Here is a 19,775-nt window from a genome sequence, read left to right as displayed (position 1 = left end):
AGGGGGACAAACACTGGATGGAGAATGGAGAGGGGAGGGGGAACAGATGCCAGATGGAAGGGAGGAGAGGTGGGACAAATGCTGGATAGAGGGTTGAGGGGGGCAGATGCTAGATGGAGTGCGGAGGGGGGACAGACATCAGATGGAAATCATGAGATAAGTGGCAGATGCTAGATGTAGGGAGAAGAGGAGGGTCAGGGGCTGGATGAGGGGTAGAAAGGGGTCAGATGCTGGATAGAAGGGGGGAGAGAGGTGGTAGACAATAGATGTAGGGAGAAGAGGGCCATACACAGGATGTAGGGAGAAGAGGAGGGCCAGACACTGGATGAGGGGGAAAGAAGGGGCATATGCCAGATGGAAATAGGGAGAGGAGGAACAGACACTGGATGAGAGGGACATAGATGCTGGATGGAAGGGGGCGAGAGGATGCAGATGTTGGATAGAACTGGGGAGAGTTAGGGGCCATAGTGGATGGAAATGAGAGAGAGGGACCAGATGCTGGATGGAGGAGGGAGAAAAAAAGGAGAGACTCTGGATGAAAGTGAGAAAGAAGGGTGAGGGGGCAGATGCTGGATAGAAAGGGAAAGAGAGGGGGCAGACGCTGGATGGAATGGGGGGAGAGAAGGGGCAGATGGATGGAAAGGGGGGAGAGAAGAAGCAGATGCTGGATGGAAAGGGGGGAGAGAAGGGGCAGATGGATGGAAAGGGGGGAGAGAAGGGGCAGATGCTGGATGGAAAGGTGGGATAGAGAGAGGGAGCAGATGCTGGATGAAAATTTGCATCTGCTGTTGAGACCCACGAGACTACCACAGGAAGTTTTGGACACCATTTTGAAAATATGGCAGCACCAGTGGGCGGGGGAATAGTGGCACCACAGCAGGCAGGAAAGAACATGCTCACCCCCGCAGAGGCCACTAGACCACCAGGGCCCTTAGATAGGACCGGGATGGCAGGGGTGTCAACTGCGGCGGTAGGGGGGACAGCAGCGCGGCGGTAGGGAGGGCTTCAGGCAGCGGCCAGGTAGGGGGCCCAGACCACCCTCAGTGCCCGGGAGCCCAGACCATTCTCAATCCACCCCTGGATACTTTTATATTCTTTTTTTATCCTATTTTTTGTTTGATTATATTTTATGCTTTGTTTGTATTTGGTAAATCGCTTAGTTTTAAGTGGTATAGAAATTTTGGAAAATAAAATAAATAACAGAATCTCAGAATTTCTGTTGATTACCACTTTACATGACGCTGTGACTAGTATTAAACATAACAGAGCAAAAATTGTGGAGATTCTTTTCATTGGACCCTTTCTACTTCTCTTTTCCCATAAATCATTCCACTTACCACAATCTTGACCTTTAAGGATGTTATCATCCCTCCATACATCTACACAAACACATCACACAGCTACATCTGCTGGTGTTTGATTGCTTCACAGATCCTTTGTCCAGTGACCATTTCCTGTCTTGTTTAACCTAAGCTATGTGCTAAGCCTTTAAAACTATAATGACAGCTAGTGCTCCGTTTCCTTCCCTTTCTTAGTACATCACTTTGACTGTATTATGTAATTTTAGATATTGTGATTCACCATGAACTCATTGGGGTTTGGCAAAATACAAGCGTTAGCATAAATTAAATTAGAGTCAACATATTGATATCAGTACTTTGAAGTACCAGCCAGCTTTAGGGGTGTAGCCAGGATTTCCTAAATGGGGAACCTAGAGCTTGCAGCAAGTTTTTAAAGATAGGTCTAGGGGAATCAGACCATAGTTTATGGAGTTTAATTGTCCAACAATGAATATTATAGTTTCAAATTTTTAATAAAAATCATTTATTTCTAGATAATTTTTATTTAGGGTGTAATGGGCTAGTTTTGCACATACCAAGGCAACAATGAGCCTCACTCCTAAGCCAGGGCAGTACATTTTCTCGTTTTTATCTTTAGGAGCCTACCTAACTGTTTTTAGTTCCTTTAACTTTATCACTAGTTTCTCTGGTTTATTGCTATCACCTTTAGTCCTTGTGCAAAAGCTAGACATAGATACATCCTGGAAGCCCAGGCCAAATATATTCCGTGTATTAAAAAAGGAGGACGGAAGACCAAACGACAGCCGGCGTGGTTAAAAAGTGAGGTGAAGGAAGCTATTAGAGCTAAAAGAAAATCCTTCAGAAAATTGAAGAAGGAACCAACTGAAAATAATAAGAAACAGCATAAGGAATGTCAAGTCAAATGCAAAGCGCTGATAAGGAAGGCTAAGAGGGACTTTGAAAAAAAGATTGCATTGGAGCAGGGGCGTATCTGGACTCTGGCAGTAGGGGGGGCCAGGGCCAGAGGGAGGGGGCACATTTAGCCCCACCCCCGGCACCACCGACCCCCCCCCCCGCCATTGCCAGAGCCCCCCTGCCACCAACGACTCCCCCCCCCCCGCCATTGCCAGAGCCCCCCCTGCCACCAACGACTCTCTCCACCTCCTCTCCCGCCGCCAACCCTCCCCCGCTGACGTTGTTTACCTTTGCTGGCGGGGACCCCAACGTGGTGCGACGTCAGAGAGACTCTGAATCAACAGGATACAGCATGGCCACGGAGGACGACGAACAAGAACTTTGAAGACCTCGGCGGCTGGCGGGGGTTGGGGTCCCCCGCCAGCTGAAGAATTATTTTTAAAAGCAGGCGGAAGCGGACCTCAGCTGGTGGGGGTTGGGGTCCCCCGCCAGCAAAGGTAAACAACATTAGCGGGGGAGGGTTGGCGGCGGGAGGGGGGCCAGGGCAAAATCTGCGGGGCCCAGGCCCCTGTGGCCCCACGCAGATAGGCTCCTGCATTGGAGGCAAAACACATAGTAAAAAATTTTTTAGGTATATTAAAAGCAGGAAGTTGGCAAAAGAATCGGTTGGACTGCTAGATGACCGAGGAGTAAAAGGGGCGATCAGGGAAGACAAAGCCGTAGCGGAGAGATTAAATGAATTCTTTGCTTCGGTCTTCACCGAGGAACATTTGGGTGGGATACCAGTGCCAGAAATGGTATTCGAAGCTGACGAGTCAGAGAATCTTAATGAATTCTCTATAAACCTGGAGGATGTAATGGGGCAGTTCTACAAACTGAAGAGTAGCAAATCTCCTGAACCGGATGGTATTTATCCCAGAGTACTGATAGAACTGAAAAATGAGCTTGCAAAGCTATTGTTAGAAATATGTAATTTATCCTTAAAATCGAGCATGGTACCGGAAAATTGGAGGGTGGCCAATGTAACACCGATTTTTTAAAAAGGTTCCAGAGGAGATCCTGGAAATTATAGACCGGTGAGTCTGACATCGGTGCTGGGCAAAATGGTAGAGACTATTATTAAGAACAAAATTACAGAGCATATTCAAAAGCATGGATTAATGAGACAAAGTCAACATGGATTTAGTGAAGGGAAATCTTGCCTCACCAATCTACTACATTTCTTTGAAGGGGTGAACAAACATGTGGATAAAGGTGAGCCAGTTGATATAGAAGAATACATACTGGCTGCACATTGCACATGATAAAAATGTACATAAGTACATAACATAAGTGCATAAGTATTGCCATACTGGGAAAGACCAAAGGTCCATCAGCCCAGCATCCTGTTTCCAACAGTGGCCAATCCAGGTCACAATATACCTGGCAAGATCCCAAAAAAGTACAAAACATTTTATACTGCTTATCCCAGAAATAGTGGATTTTTCCCAAGTCCGTTCAATAATGGTCTATGGACTTTTCCTTTAGGAAGCCGGCCAAACCTTTTTAAAACTCCGCTATGCTAACTGCCTTTACCACATTCTCTGGCAACGAATTCCAGAGTTTAATTAAACGTTGAGTGAAGAAAATTTTCTCCGATTCGTTTTAAATTTACTACATTGTAGCTTCATCGCATTCCTCCTAGTCCTAGTATTTTTGGAAAGCGTAAACAGATGCTTCACATCTACCCGTTGAACTCACTTCTTGTTTTATAAACCTCTATCATATCTCCCCTCAGCCGCCTTTTCTCCAAGTTGAACAGCTCTAGCCGCGTTAGCCTTTCCTCATAGGGAAGTCGGACTCGTCCCATCCCCTTTATCATTTTCGTCGCTCTTCTCTGTACCTTTTCTAATTCCACTATATCTTTTTTGAGATGCGGCAACCAGAATTGAACACAACATTCGAGGTGCGGTCGCACCATGGAGCGATACAAAGGCATTATAACATCCTCATTTTTGTTTTCCATTCCTTTCCTAATAATACCTAACATTCTATTTGCTTTCTTAGCTGCAGCAGCACGCTGAGCAGAAGGTTTCAACGTATCATCAACGACAACACCTAGATCCCTTTCTTGGTCCGTGACTCCTAATGTGGAACCTTGTATGACGTACCTATAATTCAGGTTCCTTTTTCCCACATGCATCACTTTGCACTTGCTCACATTAAACATCACCTGCCATTTAGACGTCCAGTCTCCCAGTCTTGTAAGGTCCTCTTGTAATTTCTCACAATCCTCCTACAATTTAACGACATTGAATAACTTTGTGTCATCAGCAAATTTAATTACCTCACTAATTACTCCCATCTCTAGGACATTTATAAATATGTTTAAAAGCAGCAGTCCGAGCACAGACCCCTGGGGAATCCCACTATCTACCCTTCCCCATTGAGAATACTGACCATTTAACCCTACTCTCTGGTTTCTGTCTTTTAACCAGTTTTTCATCCACAGTATAACACTACCTCCTATCCCATGACTCTCCAATTTCCTCTGTAGTCTTTCATGAGGTACTTTGTCAAATGCCTTCTGAAAATCCAGATACACATTATCCTTCCTATCATACTTCTACTATAGCATTGCTTTGCTGAGATTGGTATAGATCTTATACAACAGGCATCACCATCTGAAGATATTCAGCAAGACTTGGGAAGAAAAATGTATTCTCTGCCCCTCAGAGAAAATCAGCAAGTCATCAGCCTTGTAGAATGTGTCTCATGCTAATGCAAAGCTGACATTCAAATCAAACATACACACAAACAATTCATGGCAGCAATCAGTAGCCAAAGTCACAGACTTGTGAAAGGCAAATACAATTATTGTTGCTTTAGCTTTTAAATTCAAATATTTTATTTTAATTTTAATACAATATTAAGTTATTACAAAATGTGTAGAAGAAATTGTTTATGCAATAAAGGGCATGGCAATTCAAATAGCCCCTGGTCCTGATGAATTACCCATTAAGTTTTACTCTGCCTTTCAATCCATGATTGCACCAATATTGTGTAGCTTTTAAATTATGAGTCAGAGGAAAGAGCTCAGAAAGGATTTCTTCATTTGTTATGGAGAGGTACTCCTAGCTGTATACCAGCCTTTTTTTGTGGGTCTCTCCATGTTCTTCTAGGAAATCCTTGGATTCCCTAATAGGAAATGTGATTCATTTTCAAGCCATGATTCGTAATGAGGAGATGATATGGTCCATTTTGTCAGAGGTTCTACACAGTGGTTCCCCTGCTACCTTGCTTCTCCAGTGATACCCTATACAGCCTCTCATACTTTATGCTCGTTAAAAGACAATAGGTTAGCCCTCCCACATCTCTCTACAGCTAGATGGGAATCTACTAGATCAAGTGCATTTTATTTTACTTCACCTGCATTATGGAATTCTTTACTGCAGCACCTTCAGCTTGAAACATCTTATATGTCCTTTCTTACTCTATTAAAACCCCAACTTTTTCAGCAGACTTTTCTTGTCTAGGACTGGTTGGTTCTGTAGCGGGAGATTAATTCAGGAACCATGTAAATTAGTATTATTGTCATAATATATGCAGTGCTTTACAGATACACGTAGAGGATCATTTTAAAGTCCATCTAACGTCCAATGTGGCATTATAAAATATCAAGCCAATCAGCTTCTTCTCAGAGGTTTGACATTATTTCATTGAATTATATTTATAATTAATATGTAAATATAATGTAGTTTTAAATGGTGTCGGATCATGATGTTTTGAAGTATTTTACTTGTTCAAGTTGTACAAATGTATTTTTTACCATCAGATCAGAATAAATATATATGTAGATATGTCGATGTTTCATCAGCCTGACCTATGTCTTTCATTTATCAGTCATTATTTTACAGTTATCACTTTTCATTGTTTGGTGTTTCTCTGTCCATAATATCTGCTCACATAATTATAATATATTAAATTGTTTTACATAATTTAGCATTATATATTTACAAATGTGTAATACTATTATGAATGTCTATACATTTTTGGCTATATATTTATTAAGGCAGAAATATTTTATATGATATCTCTTAATATTATGTTTTTAAAACTTTTTTCAATTTGTCCTGTGTTTTTTGTAGAAAGTTGTTTGTGACCCCTGAGGCAGGCGCTTTGGCGCCGAAACACGGACCGTGTCGGGTCCTTGATATGAATATTCCAAATAAACTGTTTTTTGATATTATCTCCCTATTGGTTTGCAAATTTGTCAGCCTCTACTTTTGCTGTTTTGTTTTTATTATAAAATAATCTGCCAAGAATCTCCCATGAAAAGATACACACAGGTTTCCCATTTTATTTTACATTTTTATGCACTTACAACAGTGTGGATGAGGTTGGATGCCAAAAGGGGTTAAATAACAGGAAAGGAGTTGGGACATGAGGAAATGAGAGTCAGTGAGAGTAGATGATGGTTTTGGACTGAGAGAGTACTAAAGATGGCAATGGGAAACTGGGTGTTGGGAGTAATAGGAAGTTGAGAATGAAGACGACATGGGACAGTGGGAGACTGAGGACTGGAAACTGAGGATTGATAGCAATCTTGCTTGTTATATTTTCCCAATAGCAGATGTACTGGTGCTCTGATATATACATTGCTCTTTTTTAATAGGTAGGTTTGTTGTAGTTTTAACCCTGGGAGTTAGTGCTGTTATGATAAGTTTGCTGTATAGGTTTTGTGTATCATTATGAAGGGTTTTGAGCTATTTTGCAAAATGTCTGGTAGCAAAAGGAGAGCTTTACTGTTCTTAAGTTGACCACACAATTAATTTCTTTTTTAATGGTGCACCATAGCTGGGGGGAATGTGGGGTGCTTGTTTACAGAGCTGGAGGAGCAGGTTTTATATTGAAATTCTCTCTAATCCTGCATAGTATTGAGACTTTAATCCCATATAGAATAATTAGTTGAGTGAAGGTACTTATTAAAAGGTGGTTTTGCTGGGTGGTTTTTCCATGCATAGAAGGTTTTTGTATTGTCTTTTGTAGCTAATTTAAAGGCAGGGGAGGGATTGTGGTGTGGGGATGGGCATAGTAACATAGTAAATGACGGCAGATAAAGACCTGAATGGTCCATCCAGTCTGCCCAACATGATAAACTCATTTTACATGGTATGTAATACTTTATATGTATATCCGAGTTTGATTTGTACCTGCCTTTCTCAGGGCATAGACCATAGAAGTCCACCCTTCACCGGTTTTATTCTCCAAATACTGGCGTCGCCACCCAATGTCCACTAAGATTCCATAGATCCATTCCTTCTAAACAGGATTCCTTTGTGTTTATCCCACGCATGTTTGAATTCTATTACCGTTTTCATCTCCACCACCTCCTGCGGGAGGGCATTCCATGTATCCACCACCCTCTCCATGAAAAAATACTTCCTGACATTACTCCTGAGTCTGCCCCCCTGCAACCTCAATTCATGTCCTCTGGTTCTACCAGCTTCCCATCTCCGGACAAGGTTCGTATGCGGATTAATACCTTTCAAATATTTGAACGTCTGTATCACCCCTGTTTCTCCTTTCCTCCAAGGTATACATGTTCACGTCGTTGTGTGGAAATGTCACTTTCCACACAGGCATGTTCCAAACATTCCACACATGCATGTTGTCTGGAGATGTCACTTTGGCTTACCATCCTATTGTCACCTCAAAATCATCTGTTCAGAGAAGCCACTGGTCTGCTGACTTTCTCATCTCTACCTTGAATGACTGATCATCTGGCTGTAGGAATCCTGAGGAGAATAATGAATCCACGCAATTCTCCCCCACCCTCACAACTAAAGCAAGCTCCTATTTTTTAAAAAGGTGGAGAGGGTATAGTTCTGCATATCTGCCCAGGTTGCAGAAAAAAGCTGGTCTTAGCTCTGCACATGATATGTTAGTTGTTTCAGTAAAGGCAAGATCAAAAGCTGTACATAAAATCTGATTTTCTATCAATAGTATCAATAGAAATCAAACAAAATAAAACATGGAAAAGAAAATAAGATGATACCTTTTTTATTGGACATAACTTAATACATTTCTTGATTAGCTTTCGAAGGTTGCCCTTCTTCGTCAAATCGGATGCTTATTTCCGATCTGACGAAGAAGGGCAACCTTCGAAAGCTAATCAAGAAATGTATTAAGTTATGTCCAATAAAAAAGGTATCATCTTATTTTCTTTTCCATGTTTTATTTTGTTTGATTTCTATTGATAACCTTAAGAGTGGACTAACACGGCTACCACACTCCTCTACTACCAATAGTAGTAACTGCAGCAAGTTCCAGATAGCCAGTGCATACTGACACATGGCTTGGTCAGTCTGCCAAATTTACCCATAACAATTCTATTAGTATAACCAGCAGAGGAAAGGAGGTGTTGATGCCCCTGTAAAAGTCATTGGTAAGGCCCCACTTGGAATATTGTGTTCCGCTTTGGAGGATGTATCTCACTAAGCACGTAAAAAGACTTGAAGTGGTTCAGATAAAAGCAATGAAAATGATGTATGAGAAGAGACTTCACAACCTGAATGTGTAACCCTAGAGGAAAGGAGGGATAGGGTGATATGATACAGAGATTTAAATATTTGAAATATATTAATATACAAACACCTAGAGGACATGAATCGAGGTTGCAGGGGGCTTGACTTAGAAGTAACATCAGAAAGTACTTTTTCATGGAAAGTTTGGTAGATGCCTGGAATGCCTTCCCGCAGGAGGTGGTGGAGATGAAAATGGTGCAAGAGTTCAAACATGTGTGGGATAAACATAGAGGATTCCTATATGGAAAGAGAATGGGAGCAAAACAAAGCTATCAGTGGTTAGAAGGCAATTCTAGTTAATAAGGCTTTTTAACATATTTATAAAGTTGTTAAATCGCGGGAGGATTTTGAAAAATTACAAGAGGACCTTACGAGACTAAAAGACTGGGCGTCTAAATGGCAGATGACGTTTAATGTGAGCAAGTGCAAAGTGATGTATGTGGGAAAAAGGAACCCGAATTATAGCTACTTCATGCAAGGTTCCACGTTAGGAATCACGGACCAAGAAAGGGATTTAGGTGTCGTCGTTGATGATATGTTGAAACCTTCTGCTCAGTGTGCTGCTGCAGCTAAGAAAGCAAATAGAATAGGTATTATTAGGAAAGGAATGGAAAGCAAAAATGAGGACATTATAATGCCTTTGTATTGCTCCATGGTGCGACCGCACCTCGAATATTATGTTCAATTCTGGTCGCTGCATCTCAAAAAAGATATAGTGGAATTAGAAAAGGTGCAGAGAAGGAAGACGAAAATGATAAAGGGGATGGGACGACTTCCCTAAGAGGGAAGGCTAAAGCGGCTAGGGCTCTTCAGCCTGGAGAAAAGGTGGCTGAGGGGAGATATGATAGAGGTTTATAAAATAATGAGTGGAGTTGAACGGGTAGATGTGAAGCGTCTTTTTACGCTTTCCAAAAATACTAGGACTAGTGGGCATGCGATGAAACTACAATGTAGTAAATTTAAAACTTATCAGAGAAACTTTTTCTTCACTCAACGTTTAATTAAACTCTGGAATTCGTTGCCAGAGAATGTGGTAAAAGCGGTTAGCTTAGCAGAGTTTAAAAAATGTTTGGACGGCTTCCTAAAGGAAAAGTCCATAGATCATTATTAAATGGACCTAGGGAAAATCCACTATTTGAGTGCCACGTACTGCATATGGCCCATTATGCATTTGCCGCTGGTTGTACAGAACAGTAGTGAATAAGAGAAATTATATATGTATTTTCCTTTTATAAAGTTGCTGTTTTTCCTATGTATGCCAGCTGCATCCATTTAGGCAGCCAATTATAAATTATCTTCAAGATCTATAAAACTTGTGAGCTGTGTAGCAGTTAATCTTTGCTCTGAAAAGGACCTTTTCAATTTACAATGAATATATTAAAGCTGGAACTCAACATTGAGACATCAAGGCTCCTGGGAATGATTTTGGACTCTTCATTGACAATGGAGCCTACTTTAGTCCAGAAAGTCTTTTTGTTTTTCTTTTTAACTTAGTTACACTTAGTGCGTTCATATTTTTTTTCTGATCATTATAAAATCATTGTCCAATGTTGTCATTAATTGACTATTGCAATTCTCTTTATTTAGGTATTTCTGTGAAATTAGTACAAAGGATTCAGTTTATTCAGAATATGGCTTCAAGGTTGATTTATTGTAAGTCTAAATTTGACCACATCTCTCCACTGTTTAGAGAAGAACTGCTCTGGCTCCCTGTGCAGGCTTGAATACATTTTAAGGTGGTGTATCTCACTTTCAAAACGTTACAAGGACATTGTCCCAATGGATTGATCTCTGATTAATTTGGAGGGGGGGGGGGTATTTATGGAAAGCTGTAAGTGTAATTATCTGCTTGTGAGAGTCCCTTCTGTTAAAAATGTTAAATATAAATCAGTAACAAATTAATTTATGTGTTTATCAGCAAAACTTTGGAAAAAAACTTGCCTAATCAGATCCAATCTTCTATGTGTTATTTTTGTTTTCAAAGTTGGTGAAATCATATTTATTTCTTAAATTTTTGTAATAGGTTTTTCCAGTGTGATTTCTCTAGCAAAAAAGGTGCCGGTACTCAAATGCCAGGCCACCCTTCAGGGTTGAGGTGATCACTGAGGGACCCACCCTACAATAGCCAGGCCCCCTGCAGCCAGTTACAGAATCTATGACAAGGCAGAATTGTTGTGTAGAGCCTGAGCTCTTTCATTAAAGTTGGGGTCCTTGGGTCAATTTTAGCAGACAATGGAAAAAGGTGCCGGTACTCAGTACCCCCGAGTACCCCCTCAAAAAAAGCCCTGGGTTTTTCTCTTCGTTTTAGCGATAATTATATTAGATTGTAATTCCTGGCTACTGTATCAATAATTTTTTTTGTTGCCCCGCTTTGAACCTTATTAAGGGATGAGGCTGGTAATAAGTCCCCAAGACAAAATAGGATAAGATAAGATTATTTCACATAATCAACTTTTTTCATTGTTGGATAGCTGAAATCATACCACCATTCCTTTTTAACAATGAGTTGCTTGTACTGTCTTTGCCAGAAACAGGAACAAAACCTTCATCTGAAACACAATTTTATGAACACACATGCCAGTATATAAAACCATATTTAATTGCAGCTTTATGAAGTACAGGCAAAGGATAGCAGATACCTAATATATACACTCAGTCCATCAATAGAAGCTTGGAATATCAATGTTCAATCAGTCACAACTAAAAATCTGAAGTCAGATTAATTGTGGTCTGCCACATACCCATATACTTTGCCACCAGAACAATTTTTTAGCTTCTTTCATTTCAATAGTTTTCTGAGAATTATCTGCTTTAGAGAAATATTTTACAGTTACATAGGCTTGAAGAAGACAAGAGGTCCATCAAATCCAACTGTCTACTATTAACTTAAAGGCCATCCTTAGGTAGGAACCAGGTAGCAGTCAAATGCTATTCTGCAGAACCAAAAGAAATATATGCCAGAGTTAAACTAATTTACATTAATTTTTTTAAATAAATTATACAATGTTCAGGCTTTAAATATATTTGTTACAGTAAAAAAAAATACAGTGTAGTAAATTGTCAATACTGTTTTCAGCACAAGGTGAAATTATCAAATAATTAAACATGTGCAAAAAAAAATCCAAGACAATAAACTGAAGTCCTAACAAAAGAAGAGTCCATGAAAGAATTCAATGAAGACTTTCAGCTGAGGATTTAGCTATAAATTAGTTTTTTCATAGTCCCATACTTTAAACTTAAGCCTCAGGGTTGTACTTTTCATGCTCAATGGATCATATCTAAGACCCATCAGTATATTCCTCAGATCTTATGGGACAGAAAACTCTTTCCTTAGGCAAGGTTGATGTTTTTCTGGGAAAGTTCCGTGTTTTCTAGTTCTTGAAACAGTTTTAAAATATTTTGCATTCACTGATAGAAAAGAGTCTGTTCCTCTTCCGCCTTCTGGCTTGATTGACTGCTGTTCTAACTGCACATTCAAACACTTGCTGGACACCTCTATTGCTGAGAGCAGAGCACTCCAGATAGCCCTTGGCTCGGATATCCTGAGCCAGTCGCTTCCCATCCACTGGATTAATGCAGGCCAACCGATGAGGTCCCATTTCTCTCTGGTCAGTTTGAGTGGCCACCACAAGCACTGGTGTTTGAGGCAAATGGCTCCTAATTTCAGCAATCCACTTGCTTCTCAGGTTTAGAAAGGAGTTATGATTGGCCACTGAATAGCACATTAGTATGACGTCGGCCTGTTGAAAAGACAAGGGACGAATACTTTTGAAGGCATCATTGCCAGCAGTGTCCCAAAGCCCCAAGCTGATCTGGATACCATCCATGAAGACCTCCACACCTGTGTTTTCATACACAGTTGGCTTGTAAACATCAGGGAAAGTCTCTGAGGTGAAACGAACAAGTAGTGCAGTCTTCCCCACTGCCGAATCCCCTACCAGGACACACTTGATTGCATTCATAATTCCACACTCTGCAAATATGAAGTTTCAAACAGCCAGGGCTGGGTTATATAAAGGATCAACTCCCATCGATCAGGTCAACAAGCTTCCATGAAGCAATAAGGCAGCCCACTTGTCTTCTCCAGATCACCTCGTTTCACTGGAGCAGCAAGAATGCAAAGCTCACGTCTTCTTCAGCTCTGACCAAAATGAATTTCCTAAAACAGAAGCAAATGTAAAATGTAAGTGATATATATATTTTTGGGCCACCAGTACAGATGTTCAAAACTAGCCTTGCATTTCAGAGCGCAGTGCAGAATAAATACGTTGTGTTTTATTTGCCATATTACCCTCTTCTCTATATATCACAAACACAGTATGTAGACTCAAAAGTAACATTAGTATGAAAAATAATAAGCACCCTTTTACTAATAGCCATTAAGCCCTTACTCTTGGATTCTATATAGCGTGCCTATAGAGCCACTCTGAAATCCAAGCGTATTCTATAACAATGTGCATAAATTAACTGGCTTAACAAGCAATAATGAGCACTAACTGGCAATAATTTAAATTTATGCGGACAACTCGCTAAGCGTATTCTATAATGCAGTGCGCCTAACTTCCAATGCATGCAGGCAAAAAACAAAGCGTGGTTATAGGCCGGGAAATGGACATTTCATGGGCGTTCCAAAATTTACGTGCATAGAGAATATGTCCCAGTGTGCCTAAATCTACACACCGGGATTTAAGCACGTTTTTGTTCTTATAAATGGAAGTGCATAATTTTAGGCACCAAGATATCAACTAAGTGTATTCCACATACCGCGCCTAAATCTAGGCACCTCTTACAGTACACGGTTAGTTGGCATTGATTTCTGTGCTGATTTGTAGGCGCCATATATGTAGGGTTCCCATATTTTGTCCCCCCAAAAGGAGGACACATGCCCCGCCCCCACCACACACCCGCCCCACCCCCTTTCATACCCCGCCCCACCCCCTGTCATACCCTCGCTCCACCCCTGTCACATTTTCCCCTCCCTCCTGTCACATACCCCGTCACCCCCCTCCCCTAACCTTACTACTGCCCTGGTGGTCTAGTGACCTCTTTGGGGCAAGAAAGAGCCCCCTCTTTCCTGCCCGGAGTGCTGCCCTGCATGCATCCTTCCTGTTGCTGATCCTCGGCGCCAATTCAAAATAGCCACCGAGAGTTACATATATTCAGGTACTTATTTTCAGGTACTTATTTTGTACCAGGGGCAATGGAGGGTTAAGTGACTTGCCCAGAGTCACAGGGAGCTGCAGTGGGAATTGAACTCAGTTCCCCAGGATCAAAGTCAACTGCACTAACCACTAGGCTACTCCTCCACTAGCAACAGTCCATGTAGAAGCCTGCCCTTGCAGATCAGCAGTGCGGCCGCGCAGACTTCTGTTTCTGTGAGTCAGACTCACAGAAACAGAAGCCTGCGCGGCCGCGTTGCTGATCTGCAAGGGCAGGCTTCTACATGGAATGTTGCTAGTGGAATAGCAACATTCCATGTAGAATCTCAAATAGTAGCAACATTCCATGTAGAATCTCGAATAGTAGCAACAGCAACATTCCATGTAGAATCTCAAATAGGGAAAGGGAAATGGGACTTGATATACCGCCTTTCTGAGGTTTTTGCAACTACATTCAAAGTGGTTTACATATATTCAGGTTCTTATTTTGTACCAGGGGCAATGGAGGGTTAAGTGACTTGCCCAGAGTCACAAAGAACTGCAGTGGGAATCGAACTCAGTTCCCCAGGATCAAAGTCCACTGCACTAACCACTAGGCTCCTCCATTCAGGTACACTATACTGTATAATGTAGGTACAAATACTTACCTCATCCATAGAGCTGGTGAAAATGCTTGTACCTATGTGTCGAAAATACACCCACAGTGCTAGATTCTATATATGGCGCCTGAAAATTCCACGCAGAAAAAGAATACACCTAGGCGTATTCTGTAAAGTATGCCTAAATTTTATAGAATAGGCTTATATTTCCACGCGGCATATAGAATAATGCCAAGCGCCTTTCCACTCAACCAACTGAAGTTGCAGCCATTTAGACCATGTTTTAAATGGCATAAATCCCGATGCCTAAATTAAGCACAGAGCGGCTGTATTCTATAACAACATATATATATTTTGGAAACACTCACACCCCACCCATGGCCACATCCCCTTTTCAACTATGCAACTTAGAATTTACATACACCACATTACAGAATACCCTTAGCAAGCTGTGCGCATAAATCTTAATTAATGCCAATTAGTGCTAATTGCTTAACACCCAATTAACAGCACTGATTAGCTAGTTAACCAATTAAGCTATGTGCAATGATTATAGAATACATTTTCTGCGTGGAAATTAAGGCGCCATATATAGAAGAGAACGCCAATATTCATAAAGGAAAGACAACACTCGCACCATAAGAGGGCCGAAGTCCAAATAAAATCAAACTAAAACAAACAGAAGGGGTCTTTTACTAAAGCTTAGCTTGAGTTATCTGCAGCAGGGTCCATTTTATTCCTATGGGCCCTGCTGCAGGTAACTTGAGCTTAGCTAATTAAAAAGGCTGTAGCATCCATCAGGCAAAGTACAAAACCACTGAACCCTACAGCTAGCTGCCGAAAGCCTGCTCAAAATAATAAGCCTTAAGAGCTGTCTTAAATCAGGGTAAAGAAAGATCTTCTTTTATATAAGAAGAGAGAGTATGCCACAAATGGGGAGCTAAAAAGAAGAAAGCTGTATGACGAGTAAACTCATAACGTGCCTTAGCTGGTGGTGGGAGTGTACGGTATAGCCTATGCAAACCAGGGGTGTAGCTATGTGGGGCAATGGGGGCATGCCCCTCCCCCCACCATCGACCACTTTGACCCCCCCTTTCCGCCGCCACCAACCCTCCCCCACCACCACCGTCATCTACATGTGCTGGCGGGAGTCCCCAACCCCCGCCAGCCAAAGTCCTCTTCAGCGCCGGTCTCCGGGCTGGCGCGTTGCTGCAGCTGATGTGGAAGGATTCTGTTTCTGTGTGAGTAGGAACATGCAGGATGTCAGGACGACTCACACAGGTACCTGACGGTGGCGGCGGCGGGGGAGGGTTGGTGATGGCGGGAAGGGGGGGTCGAAAGGGGAGGGGCATCGGGGGAGGGTCAAACAAGTGGTGGCGGTGGCTGCAGCGCCAGGGGGGGTCAAAAGTGGGGGGGGGGTTAAAATGTGCCCCCTCACCTCGGGCTCTGGACCCCCCTCCCGCCAAAGTCTGGCTATGCCCCTGATGCAAACTTGAGTCCCACCCATGTCCCATCCAGACTCCACCTATGTGGATGACTACCTGTAAAATGCATGCTATGTAAGATATTAATGTATTTATAGAATACAGCTTAGACTGAATTTTGGAATTTAAATGCATATTACGCACATACAAGTTTATATGTTTATTACAGTGCTTAATATACTGCCAATCATAAAGCATGTCCTTTTTTCTACACCTTTACATGCATAATCAATTCTAAATATAGAAACAGAGAAACATGATGGCAGATAAAGGCCATGTGACCCATCCAGTCTGCCCATCCTCTGTAACCCCTAATTCTTCCTGTTCCTAAGCGATCCCATATGCTTATCCCATGCCTTTTTAAATTCTAGAACAGTCCTCGACTCCACAACCTCCACTGGGAGGCCATTCTATGCCTCCACCACCCTTTCTGTGAAATAGTACTTCCTTAGATTACTCCTAAGATAATTCCCTCTTAACTTCGTCATATGCCCCCTCATTCCAGAGCTCTCTTTCAGTTGAAAAAGGCTCTCTTCCTGTACATAAATGCCCTTGACATATTTAAACATCTCTATCATATCTCCTCTCTCCCTCCTCTCTTCCAGCATATACATGTTAGTACTTACTTTAAAGAATTACTCCTATCATGCATATTCAGTGCCACTATCCATATAGTGAGCACCGCTAATATATGTAGAAATGTGTGAAGCAAATAAACATAGTAATATAGTAAGTGATGGCAGATAAAGACCTGAACAGTTCATCCAGGCTAAAAGGTTCCAAAAACTAGGAAAAAGCCCCAAACCCACATCGCCAGCCACTTGATGTACCTGATTAGAGTTATTTGAATAAAGTTATCTGATAACATTGGGACAGCCTTCTGCCATAACTAGACATGCCGAATGCTATTGCTGACTGGCTAAACTCTACCTGCTCTTCCTTGACTGCTTCCAACTCTTCCTCTATCTAAGGGGCCCTTTTACTAAGGTGCATCATAAAATGGGGCGTGCTAGTGTAGGCGCGTTTTTTGGGGGCGCACAAATCCATTTTCAGCGTGCCTGTAAAAAAAAGGCTTTTTTTTATTTTTGCCGAAAATGGACGTGCAGCAAAATAAAAATTGTCGTGCGTCCATTTTGGGTTTGAGACCTTACCGCCAGCCAGTGACTTAGCGGTAAGGTCTCACGCGTTAACCGTGCAGTAATCATCTACATGCATAGAATGACGATTACCACCCAGTTTCTGCTGCGCGCCAAATAAAAATTACTTTTCGGCCTGGGTAGCAGACGCACTTCTTAAATGAAATTACCGCAAGGGCCACACGGTAGCCAGGTGGTAACTCCAAACTGACACACGTTGGGCGCACCTAGGCGCCTACACGGCTTAGTAAAAGGGCCCCTTAATTTTGTTCAGCTGAAAGATTGTCCTGAAAAAAATTTGACCACTGAGCAGAGCAGCGACTGTTAGAAAGTTGGTTGCTTTATCTTTTAAAATACTAATCCTCAAGGCTTCGACTCCTGACTTGTCAATTCCTCCTAAATATGCCAAACTGTTTAACTTAATGATTTCTCTTGCTCTTCATCTGATTGCATTGGAAGAATAATCAGCTTGTATCATATCACGAATGGTGGAATCTGCTGTGTTCTTATAGGCGATATGAGGAACTGGCTGCCATAAGATTTGGTTGCATCTCCTCTTTCCATAGAGCATGGTCGCTGCTAGACAACTATGTATCTTGTGAAGGGAATTAGCTCTCTAAAGTATGTTGCGCATACTGTTCTGTTTTGTTTTTATCAGCTCACTGACCTGTATGTTTGTTTGTTTTTTCTTATTGTTCCATATTTTATGCTGTTATATGTTTTTATAATTATTATGTTGCTTTAAAATCAATAAATAAAGTTTAAAAAAAAAAGAAAAAAAGAAAGTTGGTTCTGAATCCAAAAGAGAGAAGAAGCAAATTAGTAGCCCAACTGATACACCAAGTTGCTGTCCAAATGTTGGACTGAGTGTGCCTTTGTTTCAATTTCATTACATTTCCCTATAATTTGTAAATACATTTTTTCCACACGTAGGGCTTTTTTACAGAACTGTATGGTAACTGCCAGTGCAGAACCAGATTAAGGGGCTGTGTGGTATTTTTTGCATTAGTACACGGTAAACTGCGTGTTAAGGGCATTTTGTGTGAGGGAGCGTGTCGTGGCTGGAGAATAGGTGTGGAAGATGTGTTGAAGTTAGCAAGCTGCAAATACCACACACTAATCTCTGGATTCTATGTATGGCGCCCAGAGTTGCGTGCCCAACTTTGAGTCCACTTCTGAGATGCACATGTAAATAAATTGGATCATGAGCTCTGAAACATCGACAATTGGGTGCTAATAACCAATTATTGATAATAATTAGCACTCATTAAAATTTGCTGCGCACCTGGATGCAGGCTATTCTATAAGGCCTAGCACCTAACTCCCATGGTGCATATCTCAAAAGGGGGCATAGCCATGGGCATGTCAGGGTGTTCCAAAAGGTTGCACACAGAATACTGCCTAAGTTCCAGGGAGCAGGTGTAAATCTCAATGTTCATGTTCGTGAACATAAACACCATGTTTTCATTGGTGTAAATGGATGCGCATAGTTTTAGGTGCTGAGATATCATCAAAGTGTATTCTATATACCGCACCTAAATCTTATAGTAACATAGTAGATGGCGGCAGAAAAAGACCTGCACGGTCCATCCAGACTGCCCAACAAGATAAACTCATATGTGCTACTTTTTGTGTGTACCTTACCTCGATTTGTATCTGCCGTTTTCAGGGCACAGACCGTAGAAGTCTTGCCCAGCACTAGCCCCGCCTCCCACCATCGGCTCTGCCACCCAATCTCGGCTAAGCTTCTGAGGATCCATTCCTTCTGAACAGGATTCCTTTATGTTTATCCCACGCATGTTTGAATTCCGTTACCATTTTCATCTCCACCACCTCCCGCAGGAGGGCATTCCAAGTATCCACCACTCTCTCCGTGAAAAAATACTCCCTGACATTTTTCTTGAGTCTGCTCCCCTTCAATCTCATTTCATGTCCTCTAGTTCTACTGCCTTCCCATCTCCAGAAAAGGTTCGTTTGCGGATTAATACCTTTCAAATATTTGAACGTCTGTATCATATCACCCCTGTTTCTCCTTTCCTCCAGGGTATACATGTTCAGGTCAGCAAGTCTCTCCTCATACGTCTTGTAACGCAAATCCCATACCATTCTCGTAGCTTTTCTTTGCACCACTTCAATTCTTTTTATATCCTTAGCAAGATACGGCCTCCAAAACTGAACACAATACTCCAGGTGGGGCCTCACCAACAACTTATACAGGGGCATTAAAACCTCTTTTCTTCTGCTGGTCACACCTCTCTTTATACAGCCTAGCAACCTTCTAGCTACGGCCACCGTCTTGTCACACTGTTTCATCGCCTTCAGATCCTCAGATACTATCACCCCAAGATCCCTCTCCTCGTCCGTACCTATCAGACTCTCACTGCCTAACACATACGTCTCCCGTGGATTTCTACTCCCTAAGTGCATCACTTTGCATTTCTTCGCATTGAATTTTAATTGCCAAAACCTTAGACCATTCTTCTAGCTTCTGCAGATCCTTTTTTATGTTTTCCACTCCGTCCCGGGTGTCCACTCTGTTACAAATCTTAGTATCATCCGCAAAAAGGCAAACTTTACCTTCTAACCCTTCGGCAATGTCACTCACAAATATATTG

General features: G+C 41.8%; 1 protein-coding gene across 1 annotated transcript in view; it reads right to left on the bottom strand.

Moving 5' to 3' along the window:
- Nucleotides 1–11,363: 11,363 nt before the first annotated feature.
- Nucleotides 11,364–19,775, bottom strand: part of RHOH (ras homolog family member H) — a 51,933-nt gene continuing 43,521 nt past the window's right edge. Inside the window, exon 2 of the mRNA XM_030192621.1 lies at nt 11,364–12,941. Within this exon, the coding sequence (XP_030048481.1) occupies nt 12,172–12,744 (573 nt within the window). The 5' untranslated portion in view covers nt 12,745–12,941 and the 3' untranslated portion in view covers nt 11,364–12,171. The remainder of the gene's footprint in view (nt 12,942–19,775) is intronic.

This window comes from Microcaecilia unicolor, chromosome 2 (genome assembly GCF_901765095.1).
Source record: "Microcaecilia unicolor chromosome 2, aMicUni1.1, whole genome shotgun sequence".
Lineage (NCBI taxonomy): Eukaryota > Metazoa > Chordata > Amphibia > Gymnophiona > Siphonopidae > Microcaecilia > Microcaecilia unicolor.
This window is presented reverse-complemented; position numbering and strand designations above follow the sequence as displayed.